General features: G+C 47.4%; 1 protein-coding gene across 1 annotated transcript in view; it reads left to right on the top strand.

Annotated features, from left to right (window-relative positions):
• The window catches only part of LOC147642261 (E3 ubiquitin-protein ligase APD2-like), a 29,366-nt gene extending 4,461 nt beyond the window's left edge, over positions 1-24,905 (top strand). The window contains exons 2-10 of the mRNA XM_086804506.1: positions 927-1,039; positions 2,831-2,947; positions 3,102-3,198; positions 12,833-12,904; positions 13,054-13,133; positions 13,237-13,383; positions 13,639-13,702; positions 13,795-14,041; positions 24,276-24,905. Coding sequence (XP_086660632.1) covers positions 927-1,039; positions 2,831-2,947; positions 3,102-3,198; positions 12,833-12,904; positions 13,054-13,133; positions 13,237-13,383; positions 13,639-13,702; positions 13,795-14,041; positions 24,276-24,354 — 1,016 coding nt within the window. The 3' untranslated portion in view covers positions 24,355-24,905. The remainder of the gene's footprint in view (positions 1-926; positions 1,040-2,830; positions 2,948-3,101; positions 3,199-12,832; positions 12,905-13,053; positions 13,134-13,236; positions 13,384-13,638; positions 13,703-13,794; positions 14,042-24,275) is intronic.
• Positions 24,906-25,450: the final 545 nt, after the last annotated feature.

The raw sequence follows: 25,450 nt of genomic DNA, 5'->3' as shown, positions 1-25,450 counted from the left end.
CCTGTAGATGCCGTAGGAGGCAGACACGGGGTACAGTATCAAAATCTTTGAGGAAATCCACAAAGCAGTAGTAAATCCTCCGATGTCGTGCTCTGCCATCCTTGATGATGGCGTGGAGGGTGAAGATGTGGTCAAGGGTAGAGCAGCTCCTCCGAAAGCTTGCCTGTCCTAAGGCTCTACATCCCTGTCTCTCTGCAAATGAAGTGAGCTTTGCCTCTAGCATTGATCCATAGAGTTTGGCCAATGTGTGGTCAATCATGATCATCCTCAAATTAATAGGATCAAGTGGATCTCTGGCTTTGAGGATGGGGATGATGGTGTTAGTGGACCAAGTGGGTGGAAATCCTTCACCTATTGAACATGTAGGCTAGTAGGGGCGCCAGGGTATCATCGGCATGTGATATGTACTTGACAGTGAGTCCCTCCTGATCATGGCCTGCCTATTACGTAGTCTACGGATGGCCTTGAGTGTCTCTGTGTGGTGGAGGTCCTCAATGCTCTGGGTCGGGGGCGCCTAGCACATAGGATGGAGTAGGCCTGCCCACTTAGGACTCCCCTGGGACGAATATGGACCCACAGTACCGCTGGTATGAGCTGATGTCGATGCGGTGGTGTCGCCATAGGTGGCTGATGTGGATGCTTGTGCTGTGAAGAAATCACTTGATGGATCTCTAGGCGACGTCTTGTATGGGCTGGTCTTAAGTGCATGCTATGCTATGAAGGTCCAGAAGAATGCATTGTGAGACAACGCGGGTTTTAAACTAATAAAGAAACCTTGACAGGATTTTTTAAAAAATTAAATGTAATTATCAACATACACATGTTCTGATACTGTCAAAGCTATATGTATTTAATGGACGTTTCTGAATGTAACAGAAAATATGTGTATTACTATGTGCTAAAGTACTTTGCTGGTGGGTGAACAGCTGTATATGCACTAACTATGGACTGGTATGCTACCGAGACATTTGTACTGTCTACCAATTCATCACTTCTTTTGGAGCCTAGCCCGTTCTTGGTCAATGCAGTCGAAATTCAGGTGTGCCACTGTTTAAAAACCTAATTGTCAAACTTAGGCTATCTTTGCAAAACCTAATGACAATTGATAAGATTTGTGTTTTGAGTCCATTGACAGAATTTGTGAACGGATTTTCTTGTTATCAGGAGATTTTTTTTTTTAAGGGACTTACTAAGAGTCTTGTAGTTTCGATAATTCTTCAGCTGACCCCCATGGTGCCTATTTGGCTGCTGTCTCTGGCACCCACAAGAGTGGTCCAGGATAGCCCAAAGGCTGCTCACAGGTCCTTTGTGTGCCTATGCTGCTCAGCTCCAGTGTGAGTACTGCATTGCAGTATCCTCCATGTTACACACTGGGTTCCTGTGCATGCACATCAGAATGGTGCTAATGCTAGACCCAACCAAGTGGTCTTGTCTACCATGTGTTCAGTGATGTCCGTATTTTCCTGGCTGCTCAATTTGGCTTCTCATAAATGGGGCCTTATTTTTAGATCGGGCAGGAATACAAGAAACATCAGTGTAGATTTGCCTGCCAGGTTGTAGTAGAGTAAGATGAAGGTGGGTAGCTTCCACAAGGAAAGGGCCGCACAAATCTCAAGTAAACAATAGCAACTGGGTGCTTTCACTCACATTCTTTGTTGGACAAGGAATGTGATAGCACAGTGCAGCAGGGCCAAAACAGGCTGCCCAGGGGCCTAAATGGTTCAAGGGGACCCCCAAATTGTGAAGCTTCAAAATGCAGGCTGACCAGCAATGTGGAGGTTGTGGGATAAATAGTTTCTTGGGCAGTGAGCAAAAGGTAGGGGCCTACAAATGCGACTTTTTGCCTTGATTGTGATTTGCCACCAACCATCCAGTGTAAGAAGCCTACAGCAGCCGGCAGCGCACAACAGCACCAGCCAGCACCAGGAGCGCAAACCACTGCAGCAGCCCCACTATGAGAGCATGACGGCGGGCAGGCTCCTGTCTCCACCCTCCCCAAAAGACGGGCCCGTGGAGATGTGACAGGACCAACGCCATCCTACCCTATATTGTGCCCCCCACCAGCAAGCTCCCTCGCATGTGGGATCATTAGGACACCCCAAGGGTGACACATGGCAACCTCCAGCGTGGTCTGCATTCCAACACGCCCTCAAATCGCACCATGCCAACGAGGAGAGGCAGCGGCTCAGGATCAGTCGGACCACAAGCCAGCGGCAGCCAGCGCAAACCACTGCAGCATCCTCACGAGGAGAGCGCGACCCCCGCCGGTCAGGTTCTCGTCTCCTGCCCCGCCATCCTCCCCAAAAGACGGGCCCGGGTAGATGTGAGAAGACCCAATGCCATCCTACCCTATAAAGTGCCCCCCGCCAGCAACCTCCCTCGCATGTGGGATCATCAGGACACCCTACGGGGGATACATGGCAGCCTCCAAACCAGCGCAATTTGCACTCCAACATCCAGTAGCAGAAAGGTGGGTGGGCAGAGCTCACATCATCAATCTGTTGTAGAGTTTACTTAGAAACTTTGCATTGTGCTGAGGTCAAATATTTTATGATCAATTGAGTTCAGCATAGAGGTTATCGAGATTAGGGAAGGAGTTTGCATTCTTTACAAGGATGCAGGGACACTTGGGACACTTGAATTACTACATCTTATGCCACTGCATCAATGTGGCTCTGCTGTGCATATTTTGACGATTGAAGTCATAATCCCTTTTTGATTTTGGTTGAAGGGTTCTATGTCTGAACTTACTGGAAAAATACTTTTATCCCAAAAAAGGAAAAGACATTTGAATTTTTGGTCATCATGCTCAGTAGGATGACTGGTTCAGGTGGTTGACGAGAAAGCTGGCCCAGCACTTTATGGATTTATTGCATCTCCACATCTTGGATCGGAAGCATCTTGGAGTGAATCGCATGACATGATTGTGGCACCGGACCAGTTTGAGGTGGGAATATTCTTCTCTAAAAAAAAAGGAATTCTCAGCATCTTTCGTGCTGGTTTTTATACTTCTTTATTTTATGGCTCAAAATTTAGTGCTCGAGAGAACATTATTATGCTTGCTCATGTTGTATTCTCATGTTCAACCTTTTATTTTACAGGCTTTTGCTTTGTGGCTGAATAAGGGGTCGCTTTTGAATGTGACCTGCTCAATCAAAAAGCCTGGAGTTGGCAATGTTGTAGTGAGAATACTCCAAGGTCAGACTTATACATCTGTAGATGTATAGATGTATACATCTGTAGATGAATAGACTAAAAGTTGAGACATGGAAATAGAAAAGGAAAAAAAAAACAGCCTAAGCAAAAAGGCTCATTTGGTACGTGGGCACAAAGTGTACAAATGATTATAGTGTAACATGTATAAATTATTGTAGTGTATCCAATCAATAGAGGGAATCACGTGCCGTTCTGATCATGAGAGAGAAAGAAAGAATGTGTACATTCTGTGGACGGACGGTCAGACTATTGATGTGTCAAGTTAGTCCAACACATACTGAAGGCCAAAACACTCATTCTCCAATCACACAGAAAACTGAAGCTTGATCTGATGTTTAAACCTAAAACCTGAATGAATTGGGCCAAGCATGCTTAGCCATATTAAGTCAAGCTTGACTGCATTAGAGTGCCGTGGCTGGGAAGTACAGCATTGGTGCCACTCATGTAAGCTTGCACAGAACATCTGATGGTTGCAGACTTACCTTTTGTAAGGATGTCTTGTACCAATGCACAGAAAGGTGTACACATCAATACCACTTGTGTAGGCAGCTCTTCATAGGGAAAGACTGAACAAAAAATAAAAAAGGCCAGTACTAGATGAGCTGGAGCTCCCTCGCAGGTCACCTAAGCCAACAACAACGCCCCCCACACCCCCCCCCCGCCCCCCCCTTCTCCATCACTTCTCTCTCCTAGTGCCTCCCCTTCTTCGCGAGCTCCTCCCACCCTGTGCCTTCTGACCGCCGCCCCCTCCTTTGCCTTCTGGTCTTTGCCTAGCGATAGGCACATCCCACCCCACACACCGCCCCCCCCCCCGCCCTTATCTTTTTCTCCTCTTTGTTTCCTTTCTCGCCCCTCCTCGCCTTAGGCTTGCCCCTTCTTCTCCAGCCCTTTTGCCTCTTTGCCCCTTAGGTTCCCCATGCTCAGCTATCTCTCTCTCTTCTCCCCATCTTCTGCTTGTGTTTTGCATCAAGCATGTTCCAGGAAAGGTGTTTAGGGCTGAAAGAAGACTCCTAGAGCATGTGACATTGGTGTCAGAGCATTAGGCTTAGCAAGGCTAAACACCGACGGTGTCCGAGAGGAAGGTGCACAGTCCAACGAGAGTAACACGGTTCCAAGGGAGGAGGATCCTCCAAGGGGTTGACTGAGAGTGCCAGACTCAATACTCAAGAAAAGAAGACCAAAGAAAGTGTTCAGGGACAGGGCAAGAAGGCAAGGGGACAAAGTGGAACAAATGCATAGACCTTCATTAGATTTGGAGTAGAATTGGAGAACAGGGCTGGGGTTTCAGTGAAAAGGTTGCCAAGAAGGGAAGGATGACAAGTTTGGGAGTCCATGAGGAGACAAAGGGATGATGATAGTCATCCAGGGTCAGAAGTTGGAATCCCGTCGTCAAGTTTAGCAGAAGGGGATGTCATGTGCATGCACATGGACATGCTAATCTCTGAAGGGCAACATATAAAGACTAGGTTTAGGACTTGAATATGGAGCTACAACAGCTAGTATTGGCAGGGAAGACATTTGGGTGGACCAGGTGGCTATCGGCCAGTACATAAAAGAGGCATTTTGATGTCAGTTGGAGCAAAGGATTATAGGGACCTAGCCGACAGCAGGTCGGTTAGTCCATTTGCCCTTCCAAGGCCTATATATAGCAAGCTCTTGGCTCATTGTTGGCATCTCTCACCATTTTGGGTGTTAGGTCATAGACTAGGTATTAGATTAGGTATTGCTACCTTTTGAAGGGCAGCCTATGGATTGCCAGTATTGTATCCTTTTTGTATACTATGAATATACTGAAAACTCAGCTCTCTCTCTCTCTCTTCACTCCATCTTCTGCTTGCATTTTGCATCACGCATGTTCCAGGAAAGGTATTTAGGGCTGAAAGAAGACTCCCAGAGCGTCCACATATGACACTCCACCCCTTGGGCATCATACTTGCAGCACAAGGGCATTGTCACAGTTCTCAAGGGCACTGTCATAAAGGGGTGTACAAGTCCAAGCAAGGTAAACGCAAGTAGAAAAGAAGCCTCAGGAAGGTCCGGTATGCATTAGGTGAATCCTTAGCATTTAGCTCATGGAAGTTAGGTCCTCAAAGGAGTACCTCAGTGGCTTCTCGGGAACAGGAGGTGCAACCTTAGTTAGTTGCCTTCATCCTCAGTCAAAAGTCATCAGTGCATTAAGGGATAGGGGTATGCAAGCAAAGGGGACAACATTGGAACAAGATGCACATTTTCAATGCTCATGGAGCATATTTAGAGGTATTGTATGATTTCAGTTAAGTTGCCAAGAATGATGTATGACAAGTTGGAGTCCTAGCGCAGTCAAAGAATGATGACAGTCATCCAAAGTCAAAAGACAGTGAAAATTGGATTCCTGTCATCAAGTTTAGTAGGGGGGGATGTCACTTGCACACATCATGCCATGCTAATCCCTAATCTAATCCTTCATTAGGCAACAATTTAAGGCGATCATACCCCAAAGCATGTCAGATGAGACCCCTAGATTGTGGAGGTGTTGGAGAAGACAAGCATGAGGCACCATATCAAAGGCTTTGTGAAAATCCACAAAGCAGCAATAAATCCGGCGTTTGCGGGCTCTGGCCTCCTCAATGATGGCAGAGAGGGCAAAGATGTGGAGTAGGGTGGAGAAGGTCATCCAAAATCCTGCCTGTCCAGATGCTCTGTGGCCCTCTCTCAAATTCAAGTAATGACCCATAGAGGTTGGCCAATGTGTGACGGCTTTATGGATGGCAGCGATAATGTGGGATGATCAGGTGGGTGGAAAGCCTTCCGCTGAAAGAGCTTGGTTAAACATATGAGCCAGGAGGGGTGCTAGAGTGTCTCTCGCATGAGAGATGTGTTCAGCCATGAGTCCCTCGTGATCCTGAGATCTGCCATTTTTGAGCTTGCGGATGGCTTTGGTCACCATATTGGAAGGTGAAGAAGGTGGATGTGGTGGGGTGTGAGTGTGGAGGATGTGGGAGGGGAGGCTGATTAGGTACCTGGTAGAGGAATTGTGCATAGGAGTGCCATGTTTGAGGGCAAGTGATGGGGGTGGGTAGGCGGTGCTCCTTGAGTATCCTCCAAGCTTCCTTACAGTTCTCGCTCATGATAATTTATCCCAACGTTGTCTACAATGTGCTCCTTTCTTGCGTATTGATAAATCTGTTGAGCGTCTCGCTCTTGGATTTGACCAGTAACTTGCTCACATTTGAGACGGTCATGTGTGGTGTGACATTCGTCATCATACCAGAAATTCTGAGGCATGGTGCCTGTGGGGGGTTTGGTGGTGGATCGTACGGTATGTGGGAAGGCGGCTATGGCAGATGTGTGTATGATGTTTGTAAATTGAGAAGTCAGGGTTGCTAGGGGGTGCTGAGGGGTCCATATCTGCTAGGTGGTGGTAGATGTGGCTGGAGTAGATGCCATCACAGTCATAATGGATGTGGATCTGAGTGTAATGTGTGATGGGTGGGGGTGGTGTGGAGCGGGATGTGTGCAGTTGAGGGTGAAAGAAAGATGTACAATGAGTAATGAGAATAGTGGTGTGCTCATCATGTGTCATCCTCCTCTACTACAATATAAATGTCCACCACCTGGGGCAGAGCTGATTATGGCGCTAAAGTATCCTAAATTTGGAGTTGTCGGGAAAAGGGCGTGGATCTTGAAGGGTGAGGGTGTCTAAAAGCTAGCTCTTTGGAGAGAGAAAGAAAGAAAGAAATATATACATAACGTCTACTAAAGACCCAATGGGCCTATGAGACCAAAGTGACACAATAATGTCCATGGCATATCTCATCATGGAATGGAAAATAAAATAGAAACAAAATATAACTATTTCACCGAGGTGATACAAAACTGTCCATGGAATCTCATCATGGAATACCAGGAACATGGAACATGAGAGGAGCATCAGCCCCCAATAGATGGTATACCGGCTAATAAGTATGGCCAAGAGGTCTCTCTCAGCTACGTCACATGGAAAGGTAGCTCGATAGCGGATCCGGAGCTGATGTCCAGGGGGCTGGGGGTGTCAGGCACGCTACAATGCGGAGGCCCAGTTTGAGGTAACTCCTCTGGGGTGAGGTGGGTCTAGAGCAGCCCAAGGCGGGTCCACAAGTTCCATTGTATGGGTGTCCTCCACCTCTTGGGTCCGGAAGAAGTTGGTGATGGTTGGTTGCTGAGGGAGGGGTTGGGGTGGCTGGGGCCAAAGCTCTCTTAAGAAAGTGTCTTGTGCCTGCAGAGCTTAAGCAGGAAGAGCCCTAGGCTATGCTAGTCTAGGAATAGGAAGTCAATGATCCTGAAGAGTGGACCAAATCCCTCACGAACAGACAATGAAACGTGCCGTGGATCTCATAGTGGCATATGTAATGCTCCTTTGTCTCAACCTGTGTGGCATACTCGGTAGATCCACAGAGAGAGAGAGAGAGAGAGAGAGAGAGAGAGAGATGATATATTAACGTCTCTAAGAGGCCATAATGGCCTATGAGACCAAAACTGAGAGTACATTTGAAGTTGGTGTCTCATCAAATAGAACAACTAAATGAGACTAAAAAGTACAATAAACTGATTGTCTTACAGTTATAAGAACAGAATTGTAAGACTCCGAGATGAAACTGAGTAGAAAATACTGGAAAATGTATATCAGGTAGATCCATGTATGCTGATCAGTTGAAGTGTTGCCCTCTCCTTAGATCAAATATCTCCGCCATGGGGCTGTCTAGAATGGAGAGGTCATAGAAGCGAGGTAGGCGCCTCCGATGCTGAGCAATAATGGCTCTGATCTGGCGATGGTGAGGATGCCGTGGTCGGGATCCTGGTGGGCGTGGCCGACGAGCACGACATAAGATGACTGCTCTATCAGTGGTGACTCCCTAGGAGCGTGGTCGGTGCCTTGATGGCCCAATGGAGGAGGTATTAGGAGGTGTGTGGGTTGGGTTGTTGGTGCTGTGCCGAAGAAATTTGTTAGGGTCCTCTGTCTAGGTACATCATGGCTCGGTCTCCTGTCTGCCAAGAGGGTCTCTCTCTGTCTCCTGAGCTCAAGTAGGAACAATCCCAGGCATCTCTGATCCTCAAACTCCATGACCCTGCGTAACGGCCCAAAACCCTCTCGGAAGAGGCAGTGATATCTCCCTCGGATCTCATAATAGACTGTACATCGGCAAATGTAGTGCTCCTCTGTCTCTGCCTCCTCGTAGCATAGCTGACAAATGCGGTCATCCAAGATGTGATGCACATATCGCCCTATCTCAATCTGCAGCTGGTGTGCTGATGTCCGGATCTGTCCAATGGCACAACGTATCCCATGTGATAGGTGTACATCCATGTACGGCGGCTAGTGATAAAATCATCTGGTGAGAGGTGTAGAAAATGGCTCTTGTAATGAGCCATTTTCGTGCCTAAGGGCTCAAGGGGACTAGTCCATGTCCTCTCTGTGTCCACTCTGATGATTCCATCCTGATCACGTAGTTTTGCTCTGAGCGGGTGAGATCCAAAAATGGACAATCCGGACTGTACTGAAAGGGTGGTAGTGCCTCTATCCGCAAACCATGTAGGTCAAACCATGATCTCATCTGAGCGTACCAGCAATGAGTATCTCCATCCTCTGCCAACTGCATGGATGAGGTCAATGCCAATCGGGAGTACCACTGCTGAGGGAGCTCCCATAGCCGTTGTAAAAAGGTAATTGCCTGGAATAGGGCCTCGGTCACTACTGTTGCGGCACCCAGCTCAGCCCGAACAATCTCATGTGGTACTGATGATTTGCTCCGAATCATGCGGGCAATCATCATAATCAGTGGTCTCTCCATTTGCCTCCATCCCTCATCCGTCCCTCTTTGAGATCTGTGATGTATGCTGGGCCCCCAAATTGGAGCTCCGTACAGGAGGGTCGGTGTGACAAGCGTATCAAATAGCCACAATTTGGTGCGCCTGAAACTGTATGTGTGCACACTGCCCCCAAGGCTGCATGCACTCGAGCTAATCTAGCTGTTGCTGCCTTCTTTAGGAAGAAACGTGGTCCTGTGAAAGTAACTCCCAAGTAGACGTATGACCTGATGTACTCAACCGGCTCCCCTCAGAAAGTGAACTGAGGCTCTGATCTCGTCACCCATGCTTGTGTGGTGTTAAACTCCATAACCTTGGTTTTCCCAAGGTTCACTGTCAGATCTCTATCCGCATAGAAAGCTTGTAATGCATCCAGGTGTCTCTGTAATCCTTTCGGAGAGTCTGAGATTAGAACAATATCATCAGCATATAACAAGATGGGTATCAACACCCCTGCCAAGCATGCCCCATGGGCCTCCCAATCTGTCTACATAATCGGAGACCACATCAATGTACAGTCCAAAGAGGGTGGGCGATAGCGGGCCTCCCTACTTCACCCCTATCGTGCTGGTCACCATATCGGGGATAGTCTGCCTGGAGCTCGGACTCTGCCTGTCACAGACTCATACAAAGCATATATCCCCCATTGCATATCCTCGGGTACCTCAATGTCATGCAATCTGTGCATAAGCCTGGGAGGTGGTACGATATCGAAGGCTTTGCGGAAGTCCACAAAGCAGTAGTATATCCTTCTCTTCTGTGCCCTGCCCTCTTTAGTAAGTGCCCGAAGTGTCAGTATGTGATCCAAGGTAGTAAATCCTCTCCTGAAGCCGGCCTGTCCATGTGCTTGATGACCATGCCTTTGTTCTAGTGGCTCAGCTCCGACTCCAATATAGAGCCATATAGTTTGGTCAAGTAATGACCAATCATGATCGTCCTGTAATTGCCTGGTAGCATGGGGTCCCCACTCTTAAAGAGTGGTAGTGTCTCATGACACTCATCATCATACCAACTTCTGTGGGGCAGTGCTGTGGGGGGGGGGGGGCGGGGGTGGAAGGGATCATAGTGTAGGGAAACACATATGAGGCAGATGCATGTAGTACACCTGCCAATCCTCTCGTGATCTTGTCCAGAGAGCTATGCGGGTCTAAAGCAAACAAGCCATCAGATACTGCATCTCGGTAAACCCCAACTGTCTCACGTGTAAACTAATATCTCGGGTACCTAGGTAGATGAGTGGCTGGCCCATCTCTCGGGGATCTACCTACTAGTGTGAAACTCAGGTATGCATGATCGGTTGCTATGCCAATGGGCCGACTAGAAATCGTGAAACCCCGCACATCAGGTATCAATGACACCAAGGTAGACATAGGATGAGACAATCTCTACAGGATCCCCTCTATATGTAAAGCTCAATCTGGATGTGAAGGGGTGAGAGGTATTGAAGACCACTACTTTGGTTTTACGAAGGTTAACAGAGAGGTCCCGCTTAGTGTAAAAGTCCTGTAAGGCATCCAAATGTCTCTGAAGCCCATCGGCTGAGTCTGAGCGGAGGATGATGTCATCTGCATAAAGTTGTATGAGGATCAATATGCCTGCCAATGTGGGATGAACCCTGCCTAATCGGTCAATGAAGCTCGAGATCTCATCAATGTAGAGGCCGAAAATTGTGGGTGATAGAGGGCAGCCCTGTTTCACCCCAATAGTGCTGGAAATCTCCTGTGATGTACCTCCTGGGGCTCTCACTCGTCCGATGACGGACTCATAGAGGGCGATGATGCTCCAAACCATGTCAGATGGGACTCCGATCTCTTGTAGACGGTGTAGGAGGCGGGGTCGGGGTACAGTCTCAAAAGCTTTGTGGAAATCTACAAAGCAGCAGTAAATCCTTTGATGTCGTGCTCTACCCTCCTCGATGATGGAACGGAGGGTGAAGATGTGGTCAAGGGTAGAGTATCTCCTCCGAAAGCCAACGTGTCATGAGGAGCCAGCCTGTCCTGAGGCTCTGCATTCTTGGTTCTCTGCAAATGAACTGAACTCAGCCTCTAGCACTGATCGATAAAGTTTAGCCAATGTGTGGCCAATCATGATCGCCTTGTAACTATTAGGATCAAGTGGATCTCCAGCTTTGAGGATGGGGGTATGGTGTTGGTGGACCAAGAGGGTGGAAATCCTTCACAAAGGGCTCTATTGAACATGTAGGCTAGTAGGGGCGCCAGGGAATCATTGGCATGCGAGATGTACTCGGCAGTGAGTCCCTCATGATCCTGGGCTTGCTCATTGCGTAGTCTACAAATGGCCTTGAGGACCATGCCCTTTGTGAAGAAGGTGGAGGTGGTAGGATGGACGGCGGGGATCTAGTGGTGGGGGTAGGGGTGGCTAACGGGGGATATGATGGAGGGAGCGTGCATAGGAGTGCCATGTGTCCGGGCAGGCGATAGGTGTGGGAGGGCGATGTTCTCGGAGTTTCCTCCAGGCCTCTTTGCAATTTGGCCCTAAGAAAAGTCGGTATAACTTATCCTCTTTCCGAGGGTAGAACTCCCGTTTCTTGCATTGGGTGAGACGTTGAGAAATCCATTGCACTTGGCGCTTCGTGATTTGCCGGGCAAAAAAATCTGTACCTCATGCTTAAGATGGGAGCGTGTGGCCTGACATTCGTCATCATACCAACAGTTCTGGGGCATGGAACCGCAAGGTGGCTTGGTGGTAAACCGCTGTGTGTAGATGAAAGAATGGTGGCGGATGTGTGGAGTATGGTGGTGAGCTATGATGTGAGGGTAGATAGGGGGACAGTAGGTTCCACATCCTGGAGTTGTCGGTAGATGTGGTTGGAGTAAGGTGGAACCGCTGTGTGTAGATGAAAGAAGTGGTGGCGGATGTGTGGAGTATGGTGGTGAGAGACCATGTGCAGCTCCCAGCTCTAAGAAATATCTCCCATACACTACGACCTCCTCACGGTCCTGTGATGATCTCTGTAGCCCTGTGTCAGTGATGTTCAGGTGTTGTAGTTTGATAGGGTCGTCCAGATCGAGTAGTGGGACCTGCTGACTTCCCGTCCTATCATTGCAATCCCGGAGCAGGAGGACTTCCCCCAGCTGTGAGAACTCCATAATATCCCCATATAATGGTAGTACGTACTACGGTGACGGTGACTGGCCATGCTGTGCGGCGTAAGGGGAGTGGCGTGGTGCAAAATAGCACACAGCAATGTGGATGACTCTGTCACTCCTAAGCTATAGCCGCACCCAAAGATACTGTGCATTCTCGTCCTTCCGGACGATGCTGAGAATCTGTCGAAGATGGGATCTAAAAAGGACAGCTACCCCTCCAGAGCCATGTACTCCTCCTGATGTGCGGGTCTCGCCTCGGAAAGCTGACTCCCACTCATACCCGGCTATGTATGGTAAGCCCCTCTCAGGGCTCTGATGGGTCTCTGTATAAAAAATGACATCCCTGCCTGTGAGAGTCTCACTCAAGCCTCCTGGATTCGACCATAGCATGCCATTGCAGTTCCATACTGCCAACCTCATGTGTTTGGTCTCATAGACCCCGTGACACGTGTCTCTATTTGGGACGGCACTCACTGATAATGACCCTACCATCTCTGTAGATAGCCCACTTGCCTGCTCTACGGGCCTCATGAACTGTCGCCATCGCCTCATGCTGGTGTGCCACCTGTGCTGGGGTGAGATCATCTCCCATGTACACCTGTGTGTGTGTGTGTGTGTGTGAGAGAGAGAGAGAGAGAGAGAGAGAGAGAGAGAGAGAGAGATGGTTGATTTTTTCCTGGCAGAGCATAAGTCGACAAGAGATTGGATTCAAGACTTCAAGCAGAAATCTCAGTTGCAGTGTAATCAAGCAATTGGTACCCCTCTTATGGTTCCTTGATAATGACGCTTTTTCATTAATCTTATTTTTAAAATTCAAATTTGGTATGTGATTATGCTGCTCTAAAAGACTTCAAACCACCTTCTTTTGCAACACCATAAAGTAATGCCTGGTATGCACCTTCAGATGGGACATTGCAATACAGAGTGCCAAGAGATGGAAATTATTCACTTGTTGTAGACAACCTTGATACGCAAAGCACGGAGGTTAGGTGTAGTGCCTTAATTGACTTATCTTATGTTTGTTTTACACAGTGCAGTTGGGTGGCTTAGCCTTTGATGAGATGATTTTATGGTTGATATTTAACAGATTCTTCTTGGCCTTCAAGTCCTTGCAACTTTATACAACACGGATACCGCTGTTTATCTATGCATTCCATTCCCTAAACCATGCCAATTACAAATATCTCTCTTTGGCAACAGAGCTGCCGTGCTGAGCACTCCAGAATACCATCAGGTTGTATAGTTTGTGCCATACTTGTGTTAGCAAATGTTAAATATGTGTGCACACATGCATGCACGTTCATGTGTGTATATATGTATGTATGCATGTACGCTATATGGTATGCTCGTATGTATGCTATTATATGGTAGTGTGTATATGTATAGTATACATGTATGGCATGTATGTAATATATGCATGCATGCATGTATGGATGTATTGAATGATGGTAAAGACAATGCTGTGTTAAGTTTTTATACTTGATTGCAGAGCAATTTTTGGAAAGCAAAGCTGTCCTACAAGGTTCGATGGTTTGCATTAGCTTCTGCTCTAGGTATTACAAAGGTTGGACATTGTCATCTAATAACAGGGGGTGAGGACATCTCATTGGCAGAGATACTGATTTTCTTTGTTTTTCATAAGCAGGCTGTGTTTTTTTCATAGCCTCGGCAACATTTAAGTTAGCAAGTCAGCTGCATTCTAGAAACTCCCAGGGCCGAGGAGAGCAGGATAGGGGACAAGATGAGGAAGGTGATCGAGGAGATTATGATGAGATCAATGAAGCTGATGATTCTTCTGATAGTGCTTTCTGTGTTGTCTGCCTGGATGCTTGTAAAAACAGCTTTTTCATTCCATGTGGGCACTCGGCAGCTTGCTTTCCTTGTGGACTGAGGTAAGCAAATTTCTGATGTTTTGTGATTTTTTTGGAATGATTCTATATAGCTTCTTTTAAGCTAAGAGAGAGAGAGAGAGAGAGAGAGAGAGAGAGAGAGTTTTATTAACGCCTTCAAAAGACTTAAATGGTCTATGAGACCAAAATGATATGTACATAGTGTCCATGAAATTTCATCATGGATGAAATAAGAAAAAGCAGCAGTAAACTAAAACTGAAAACTGAAAGCTAAGATCTTAGACTTTGAGAATATACAAGATGAAAAATCTAGATCCTACTATGCTAGGTATAGGGTACAGTAAGTGATGGGATATGGGAGAGCTGAATAAAAACAGTCAATCAACCCTGAATGCTGGGCAACGGCCCATCCAGGATGTCCATCATGGGTGATACAAGAAGATAGAGATGTCGATAGTCTGCTGTGAGGATGAGGCTGCTCGATGGCGGGCTAGGATCTCCTTAATCCGGGGCTAATGAGCTGGGGGTGACGGGGGTCCGAGGGGACAAGGGCTTCTAGCTCGCTGGAGTGTGCGTGCCCGATCTGATGCGACTCCCATGGGCCTGCTGCAAGGGGGCATTGTGGTATAGGCTTCCATATCCACTGCGATGGGCTCTGGTGCCTTCCTATCACCCCTCTAGGCTGGAAAAAAGCTGGTGATGGTAAGCTGAGAGGAGGGCTGTTGGGGGCGAGGATTTCTCAGTAGCGACTTTCTGTGTCGGCTGAGCTCTAGTAGGGAGAGTTCAAGGCACTTCTGATCTGGGTACTCCATGATCCGGGATATGGGTCTGATTCCCTCTCTGAATAGACAATGCAATCTTCCTTTGATCTCATAGTAGACTGGGCACTGGCAAACATAGTGCTCCTCCGACTCAAACCCTGTCTGACAAAGTCTACATGTCCTGTCCTCTCTGGATATCCGCTCAGCTCTGCTAGTCTCTATCCTCAGTCTATGGGATGATACCCTAAGCTGGCCAATGGCTATTCCCATAGCATGGGACATGAAGGCATCGAGATAACTTGGTTTCTGTATGAAACCATCTGCTGTGAATCTCAGGTAACGATCTCTGTAGTACTGCATCTTGGTAGGCAATGGGTGTACTGGTGTAATCCATTTGTTACGTGTGTATAGCCCCAATAGATTGTATTGGATCACCTGGTTCTTGTCCTCATGTGTAAGCCTAATGTATGGGGAATTTGGATCATACTGAAATGGAGGGAGCCAGTCCATTTGTAATCCATGTGCCTGAAACCAGGTGAATATTGTGCCATACCAACATGAATGCTCTCCTCTGGCCGCTATTTGCTGTGATGACTGTAGTGCAAGTCGGGGGAGTCGAAGTGGATCCATCTCCCTCACCTAGTCCATGCTATGCATGATGAAATTGATGATCTTATACTTCATGATTGGACAATCTTTGAGGTAAAGTTCACACTTTTTGTATTCTTGTCTTTGCTTGTTTTGTTTTAGTGAATTAGTCATTAAAAATTTGTTTTGCTTGTTTGTTAGAAATTCTTTTGTTGTGGTTCAATAAAGAATTTGTGTGTATGTGGGCGTGTGTGATTTAGTTATGTATTTGTCTATTTTTTGCAAGTTATTATTATTTCTTCTAAGGTGTCTCTATTAAGCTTTCCTATTTTCGATTTTGTTTGTTTTTAGTGATTCTCTTCTTTCTTTTAAGATTATTTGTAAGTTCAGATTCATCTGGCCTTATGATGGTATATATATATATCCCTCACCCTGTGTACATAAGTGGCTATCTGGAACAGGGCCTCCATCAACATAGGAGCCGCAACAAACTTTGCCTGGATGATGATCTGGTGGGGAACATATGGCTTTCTGCGTATCATCCGTGATGGCATCATGATTTGAGGATGCTCTATGCTGTGGATAAATTAGGTGCCCAGAAGGGAGGTGCATACATATGTGCTGGGGTGACTAGGGTGTCAAAAAGCCAACCCTTCGTCCTCGGCTCCTGAAAATGCACCTGGAAACACTCCTCTCCAATAAGGCCGGAGCTGCATATCCTCTAGTGAGTCTATCCTTTGCTGCCTATCTCATTCAAAAGCATGGACTAGTGAAGGTAGCTCAGTGCACCACCTCAACCCTGCTACCCATGTAAGTGATCTCTGTACGGCTTGCAACTAGGTAGGAAGTGTGGAATACCATAACCTTGGTTTTCCCAAGGTTGACCGAGAGCCCCCTCTATGTGCGAAAATCCCGTAAAGTATCCATGTGCTTGTGTAGCCCCTCCCGAGAATCTACAATGAGTACAATATCATCAGCATATAAAAGGATGGAAACAAGAATACCTCCTAGAAAAGCTCCTCCACCTCTGGTTTTGTCAATGAAGTCTGAGATCTTGTCTATGTAAAATCAAAAGAGGGTTGGAGATAGTGGGCATCCTTGTTTCACTCCGATGGTGCTAGAGACCATCATGTCAAACAGGACCCTGAGATGAGGAAACCGCTGTAGGAGATGAGCCCGAGGCACTGTATCAAAAGCTTTGCGGAAGTCCTTAAAGCAACAGTATAGTCGACGACCATTTGCCTTCGCCTGCTTGATGAAAGCCCTAAGTGTGAATATGTGATCGTGCATGGAGAAGGTCCTCCTGAATCCTGCCTGCCGTGGTGCCTTGTATTCCTCTCTCTCTTTGTTAGGGTGTTGAGCTCAGACTCAGGTATAGATCTATAGAGCTTTGCCAAGATATGGCCGATCCTGATGGTTCTGTAGTTATAAGGATCCATGGGGTCGCCCGAGTGTCCCACCTTACGGATAGGCGCAATAATGTGTGATGACCAGGTGGGGGGAAGGCCCTTTGGGAGCGCCCTATTGAGGGGTGCCAGGGTGTTGCGTGCATAAGAGAGGTGCTCAGCGATAAGCCCCTTGTGATCGTGTGATCGGCTGTTCTGAAGCTTGTGTATGGCCTTCACCACCATGTCTCCTATGAAGAAGGTGGATGTGGTTGGACATGCATGAGGTGCATGTGGGAGGAGGGGTTGGTGGGGTATGTGGTATAATGCTTGTGCATATGAGTGCTAGATGTGTGGACTTGTGATGGGGGTGGGTAAGAGGACCTCGCCTAGACCCTAGAAGCCAATGATATCCTCGGATAGAGCTGTGTATGGAGACTCCCTCCGCTCCTGTGGGGCATAGCGTGAAGAATCCGAGACAAAATAGCATATTGCCACATAAATGCATCTCGAGGCTGTAATCTGTAACCGAACCCACATGTAGCAGGCCTTGTTATCCCCCTTGACTATGCTAACGATGGGCTGGCTGTGTGTTCTAGATAAAACTGCTAATCCTGCTGATCCCGTCACTCCTCCTGCTGTTCGGGTCTCCCCCCGATAAGCTGACTCCCATTGGTATCCCGATACATGTGGTAGTCCTGGCTGTGGTGCGTCTCTGTGTAGAAGATGATGTCCCGTCCTGTGAAAGTCTCCCTGAATCCCCCAATGTCTCCCCTCACTCCTACTATTCGGGTCTCCCCCTAATAAGCTGACTCCCATTGGTATCCCAATACATGTGGTAGTCCCCTCTCCTGCTGTGGTGCGTCTCGACTCTCTGTGTAGAAGATGATGTTCCGTCCAGTGAAAGTCTCCCTGAATCCCCCAATGTCTGGCCACAAAGTCCTGTTGCTGTTCCAGACTGCCATCCTCAGATGTGTGGTCCACAAAGCCTGTGTCCATATTTGGGGCGTCTATCTGTGATGATGACCTTGCCATCTCTATAAACTGCCCACTTTCCCACTTTACGAGCTTCAAGCACCTGTGGCATGCTCATTTCCTTGGCTCCACGTGTGTGGGAGTGAGGTCATCACCAAGATAAATTTTCTCACCTTTGAGGCTGCTCTATGATCCAAGAATGCTTGCCGGCTGGTGGTGTCCTTGAATTTGAGTAGTAGTGGTTGGGCATGTGTGGTGTCCTTACCTGCTCGCCACGCATCCATATATGGTGTGCCTTCTATGCCCATTTTCTGACATAGTATGGTGGCGTCTAACTTGGCAGACTCCCCTTCTTGCAGCTCAACCACATGCACATGTAATGCCTGAATCTCACTTCTTTTATTCTCCTCAATCGTGTCATGAGTAATAGTGGGCGTGTGTGATGTCCTACGTCTCTTGGTGACCTCTGTCCACTCCTCAACTTCTTTCTTCACTATTACATGCCACCCTCGTTCAATCTCCTTTTGGTCTCCACAATGTCCTCCTAAAGCTTCACCTTGAGGTCTGCAACTTCATAGAGGATGGATGGACTGACTTCTCCTTCTTCCTTCTTGCAGTCTTGTATTTCTCCATTCAGCCTGGCAGTCTCTTTCTCCAATGGTGTTCCTTCATCTTAGCCATCTCCTTTTGTATTTCTGCCATCTCCCGTTTGCGGTGATCGTCCTGGATAGTCAGAATTTCTTTCGCAGTCATAGGCAGTCTCTGGTAAGCACACTGTGTCCATTTGATTTTGTACTTGCATTGACCTGAGCATCAATCTTGTCGAGCACTTTTTTCAATTCCCCTTGCAATCCGTCCTACCTGCTCGATCTGGTCATTTTTGGCTTGGGATTCTTCTTGCCTTTCTTGAGTTAGGCTCAAGGACACAGGGAAGACGGGAGCGGGCCCGATGTGTGATGAAGTAAGGGTGGGAGTGGCTTCTGGTTGATGGTTCAACCATTGGTCCAGGGTTGCAACAAGATACGGAGCAGAAAGTCCACCCCCAATCCGCATGGCATGTGACATGTATATGTCAAGATATTTGGCCCTCAGTATGAAACCATCCTCTGTAAGCCTCATGAAAGTATCCATGTAGTACTGCCATTTGTGTGAGAGTGGTTCATGTGTTGTGATCCAGGTATCCTATATGTATAGTCCCAATAAATCATTTCTGATCACCCGGTTCTTGTCATCCTAAGAGAGCCTGATGAATAGGGAGTCCGGGTCACACTGGAGTGGGGGGAGGTGATCCATGTTGAGTCCTTGCCTCGTGAACGAGGTGCATACTTGGCTATACCATGACTCGTGTCCATCTGCTGCTAGTTGCTGGGAGGATTGTAGGGCGAGCCTCAGGAGCCTCCAGGGGGCCATGGAACTGATCCTGTGAATGTTTGTCTGGAGGAGTGTCTCCACTACCATGGGTGCTGCAACAAACTCAGGTAGGATAATATAACGTGGGACTGATGGTTTGCTGCGTATCATACGGGAGAGCATCATGACCCGAGGCCTCTCTATCTTCGCCATTTGGCCGTTGTAAGATCAGGTGCCCAAAAGGGTGCTCCATACATCAATGCTGGAGTGACCACGTGTCAAATATCCACATCTTGGTCCTCGGGTCCTGCAAGCATTGTCTCTTTATGAAAGAGAGAAGCTTACCTGCACATGAGTCTAGCCTCTGCAGCATGGCACATCGAAAAGACCGGTCCAGTAAAAGTGACTCCCAAGTACACACGAGTGTGCAATCTCCACTGGGCTGCCCATGTAGGTGAAACTCAGTCGAGATATGAAAAGAGGGGATGTGTTGAAGACCATAACCTTGGTTTTCCGGAGGTTTATTGTGAGATCTCGCTGTGCACAAAAATCCTGTAATGTGTCAAGGTGCCTCGGGAGAATTTGCAATAAGCACAATGTCATCAGCATAAAGTAGTATGGAAACAAGGATGCTTGCTAGTGATACGCCTCCTCCCCCTTCTCTATCAATGAAGGCTGAAATCTCGCCGATGTAGAGGCCAAGGGGAGTGGGAGACAGTGGGCATCCTTGCTTCACTCCGATGGTACTGGAGATCTCCTCTGATAATCCTCTTGGGCGTCTCACCCGCCTTATGACTGACTCATATAATGCCACGATCCCCCAGCTGATGGTACCCCCAAATCCTGGAGTCTCTGCAGTAGTCTGGCATTGAGGCACCATATCAAATTCTTTGCAGAAATCCACAAAGCAACAATAAACCCATTGGTGTCGTGCTCTGGCCATCTTCTATGATGGCTTAGAGGGTGAAGATGTGATCCAAAGTAGAGAATGACCTGCAGAAGCCTGCTTGCCCTGATGCTCAGTGCCCATGTCTCTCTGCTAGTGTGCTGAGCTCCATCTCAAGTACTAACCCATAAAGTTTGGCCAATGTGTGGCCAATCATAATAGTTCTGTAATTGTTGGGGTCCATGGGATCTCCAACTTTATGGATGGGTGTGATGATATGGGCTGTCCAGGTGGGCGGGAAGCCTTGGTTGAACATATGGACCAGGGGGGTGTCACATTCTCCCCCGCATGGGAGATGTGCTCTACCAAGAGGCCCTTGTGGTCCTGTGATCTACTGTTTGAGTCCCCGGATGGCTTAGGCTACCATGGCGGGTGTGAAGAAGGTGGATGTGATGGGGGGCTGATCTGGTACTTCGTACAAGGATCATGCATATGTGTGCCATATGGATGGAGATGGGTGGGAGTTTCTCCTGGATTTTCTTCCAGCCCTTATTACAGTTCACACCTTTGAGAGATTGGTATAAGTCCTTGTATTGGCCCTTAACATGTGCTTGTTTCTTATATCTGGTTGTGTATTGGTTAATCCTTTGAGCATCTCGCTCTTGGATTTGGCCAGTTGCAACCTTGCATAGGAGACGTTCACGTGTTGCGCGGCATTCCTCATCATACCAATCGTTCTGGGGAATGGTGCGGAAGGGGGTCTGGAGGGTGGATCCAAATGCGGCTATGGCAGAGGTGTGTAAGATTGTGGTGAGCTAAGAGGTGAAGTTGGCTAGTGGGAGATTGGGGTGCTAGATGTCGATAGAGATTGTCAGAGTAAGTCTAGTCCCCATCATGGTGGAAGTGAATCTGGGTGTAGTGGGAGATGGGTGGTGATGGTGAGGATGGTTGGGAAAAGCTGAGGCTGAAGGAGAGGTAGGCATGGTCGGCTCCAAGGGGCCGGGTGGGGATGGTGAAGGCATGTATGGATGTGGCTAAAGCTGGAGATCCCATCAGGTAATCCACCATACTTGAGCCTCCGCCATGTGGGAAGCATGTGAGAGCTCCAGAAGAAGGCCAACGGGACAGCCTGTTGAGGACAGCTAAGCCATGTGTGGTCCCCAGCACGAGGGACTCTCTCCCTGATGCTGTAAATTGTAATATCCTGTGTCCTGTGATGCCCGCTGAATGCCAATCTCCTCCGAGTCTATCTCATGCATGGTCGGCTCCTCCTGGTCATATACAGATGCCTGCTCGCTCCGAGTCTTGGCGTTGAAGTCCCCTAAAAGGAGAACTTCGCCTAAGCGTGAGAACTCAATGATGTTTGCATGGAGGGGATAAAACTGCTCTCCCTCCTCTAGACAACCCAAATATCTAACCGGGTGCCACTGGGAATCTTGTGAAGTGACCCAACTGGGCGCCAAGGTGGGTGGGTGAAGATCCAACCCAAAAACGACACGACTTGTGCTAATTGATTTGAGCGCTCATAAGTCCTTGATGGCAAGCACAAATCTCTAAAGGTTTCCTTCCTCTCCAGAAAGGTAGGCGGCTGCATCATCGGCGAACTCAGAATCAAGAAGCTCCTCCTAGGACATGATGGGGAGACAGGCCATGGAGTCCTATCCTTGCGTTGACAGAAAGCTGCTCATCGCCTCTGTGAAGAGTAGGAAAGGGACCTGGATGTTATCCTGGATGCTCCTATCCTAGATGAAACCGGTTTGGAAGCCTTGGATCAAATCTAGAAGTTGAGGCTGATGGCTTTGGCTAGGATTTTGTACACGCTTCCAAGGAGGGTGATGGGGCACCACTGCCATACCTCCAAACAATCACCTCCCTCCTTGGGAATCAAATGGATAAGCCCTTCTGAGAGCTACTCCGGCATGTGGACAGAGACCATGATCTCATTGAAGGCGGCCCGAAAACCACCTTCCATGAGATCCCAATGAAGAACCAAGAGGGAAACTGGGAGGCCATCCTTGCCCGGGCATTTGCCACGAGGCAAGGCCTGAAGATCCTCACTCAGCTCGTCAAGCAAGAATGGAGAACACAAGAAACTCTGTAAGCCTGGGGGGACCACCTCCCATGTGTGTTGCCAGACTCTCTCTCTTGTTGCCTCAATCTGGGGGGCGAGGGGATCAACCAAGAGAATTCCTCTATAGAAATCTGCCTGAACTTGGGGAGGTCTGACTCAATGGTACCAGCTATATTCCTAAGCCTGCACACTGCGATGGTGGGGGCCTGAGCTAGAAAGGTTCGGTCTGTGCATCCTCCTGTTGGATCTAGAGAAATGGAGGCTCCCATGGGTGCAATGGAACTCTGGGAGGTGCAAGGGATCCTTCTGGTGAGAACCAATTCCTCCCAGGCGAAGTACTTACGACTAGGCCGCTGAAATAGTATCCATCCCTCCTCCATGTATGTCATCTGGATCCTCGTAACATGTTAAAGTCTCATCCCAAGCACCAGAAATCTGCCTGTGGGAGCTCCTGCCACACCTGTATCCTAAACTCCGTCTGCCCTGCCACCCTGTTGGGAACATAGATGTTGAGGAAACTCATGCGGTCTTCCCCACTCCTGATGACAACTCATTGGGCTCTACCTTGGAAAACGGTGTCTGAATCCAAAACCGAGGGGAGTAACTGCTCATTGAATGATATGCAGACACCCCCCCTGGTTCCCCTCTGGACAAAAGCGGATGACCAGAGTCTGTCCAGGCATGATTTTCCTGCATCTACGGGTCCATCCTGCTGACAGGTGTTGTTCCTGAAGGAAAAGAATGTCCCACTGAGCCTCCGACCATGACTCTGAGTGAGGCCCACCCATCCCATGAATGCTCAAGGAGACTATCTGCATGGCTAAGAATGGGCGGAGTGAGTCCTGCTCGACACATCCTGTGCACGGAGGGTTTTCGGAGACGGTTTGGAGGGGGAATAGGTGATGTTTGTTATGGGACCGAAGCTGAGCAAGGAGGGTCCTGATCCTGCCTTCCATGAAGGCCCACTCCGCTCTCGCCTTGCTTATATGCATACACTGGAAGGTAATGGCATGCCGGCGTAAGAGGCACTGCCACTGACACATGCAGAAAAACAAAGAGGACCACCACCTCTAGGCTCAAAGAGGCAAGAGATCTGTCCTCGTGTTTCGGTGCTGAGAAAATTCCATTCACACAAAACATAAACATGCCATGTTTGGGGTTCTTTGAACATACAATGTATATTGAAACTAATCCCCTTACATGTAAGTTTTTTGTGGTTGAGTATGTGTTGGAAGCATATGTGATCTTGGGGCATAAATGGACAATTGCTGTCCAAGCACCACTGTGCTTTGCTAGTGATAGTGTCATCATGATGGTCAATGATACAAAGTTGACAATACCATACTGCACGAAAGGGGATCCAGCCCTAATGGATTTCTATGATGGTTAATGCAAAAAGCTACAAGCCTCTTCCTCGGAAGCTGACCCTCCTAGCTCCATGCGAGCCAAGGCCAGCAATGGGAGACAATGTCAATGAGATGCTTGTCTCGAATATGGTGAGAGAGAGAAACTGCTTGTGAGAATAGTGGTAGACACTGCCTCGCAGTCCCACTCCCTGGTGAGGGCGAAGCTTAGGGGGGAGGAGAAGATCACTAACCATTGTCTGGGGTGGCAATACACGAGTGATGGAAAATCATTCATACTCTGAAAGGGGCTGCCACCTCCAAGAACGAACTTGCGTCCATTGGCAGGCACCTGAAGAAGCTGCAGTCCACTAGCGTTGCCATGACAAGGGGCTGGCCCCCAGGGGACTCTAGAGGCTTGGAAGCTACTGGGGAAGCTGCAATCTTCGTCTTCACTGGATCAGAGAACTGATGAACTAGTTGGGGTGGGGAGGAGGTGGTTGGAGGGCGGGGGCGGGAGCCGGGGAGGGGAATTGGGCCGATGGAACTCAGCAGAGGGAGGAAGGGCGAACTCAGCAATGGGAGGAAGGACTCTTCTGCTTGTTACACAGGCAGCATTGTGGCATGTTCTACAAAATTGTCCTCTTTTGGTCATTTGTCATCAAAATTTCAAAATATATTTTTTCTTTTTGTTTAGTCGAGTGCCAAGACCTAGTATCAAAAGTTCTTAACATTTGATATTTCAAACCCTACGTTAAAATTCTTGGAACTTCTGGACGCTAGGAAGCTTTGCCATTCTATGATCTCTCAGGCATCATTCTTCCTTTCTATAGCAGGAAAGACAGTTTATTGATTAGGTGTCACAGATGTATTTTTTGTTTCAAGTTGGTGAGTTTCTTAAATCATTGGTCATGCAGGTTAAAAAATGAAGAGGCACAAGCTTGCCCTATCTGCAAAGAGCCAATAGAAACAGTCAACCAGATGTTTCATGTGTGATTCTATAAGCTCCATGAATGCAGAATTGAGACTTTACAAAGAAGAAAGCAAATGAGGTAATGCTCTTTAGGTTCTGGGAGTGCTCTTTATTTTACAACATAAAGCAAAGCATGTGTTATTTGCCTTCCCCCTACATTAATGTGAGAATGCATGGATTCTCCTACAATGATAGGCTTCCATATGAGACCCCTATTTTAGATGAAATTTTGCTACATTGTGTTGATCACTACTTCAAGAAGCAACTCTTTAGCACTTTCACCGAATGTGAATGTGATTTTATGAATGGCTTTAGGGTGTTGAGAGGGTTCTTTGGGTAACTAGAATGATTTTCAAAAGGAAAGAACAATTGGCAACAGGAAGGCCACCCAATGAGTGGATATCTGATAAAACTAGTACTTTTTTTTCCAGTTGGCTTGTTGCCATCAACTTCTGCTTTGTGTTGCTTCTTGTTTGATGAGTGGACATCTAACAAAATAAGAAATGCACAGCCAACAAATTGAGTTCAATGGTGTGTAATCTTAGATTTTATAATTGACGAGTGTTTGGTTTCAACAAATTGATTTCAAAGCTTTGATGTGGAATCATGAATGGGTAATAAAAGTGTGTAAAAACTTTCTTTTTATATTGCATACCTATTTATATAAATATATATAAATAGGTATGCAATATAACACACTTTCATGTGGATTGGGGTTTGGCACACTTACTCTTCAAAACTTAAAGAACCAAGGAACATGCCTGTCCTTTGAAGAATACTTTTGTTCTTCTAAACACAATATTATAGATTTGAGAGTTTGATTTGTGTGATTGGATTCTAATTGTATGTTGAATTTCAATGTAAAGTTTGATTTATGCACCTGGATTCTCCTTTGCAAAATCTACTTAGAGTAGCCACAATAGATCTTGCAAAAAGTTGTGAGAGAGACCTAGGCAAGGAGCTATGTTGCAACAACAAAAATATAGTAGTTCATCACAAGTCAATAACTTGGTACTCGGTGCACAATTTTTAAAATTACCCTTGCTATTATTTAAATAAAAATTGAGTTCTTTTCTTCTACAAATTCCTTATTTAGCCATGCTAAGAAACGAGTCTCTC

Source organism: Cibotium barometz, chromosome 1 (genome assembly GCF_041138505.1).
Source record: "Cibotium barometz isolate CiBa-2024 chromosome 1, ASM4113850v1, whole genome shotgun sequence".
NCBI classification, from domain to species: Eukaryota; Viridiplantae; Streptophyta; class Polypodiopsida; order Cyatheales; family Cibotiaceae; genus Cibotium; species Cibotium barometz.
The sequence above is the reverse complement of the archived record's forward strand: the minus strand, read 5'-3'. Positions and strand labels throughout refer to the sequence as shown.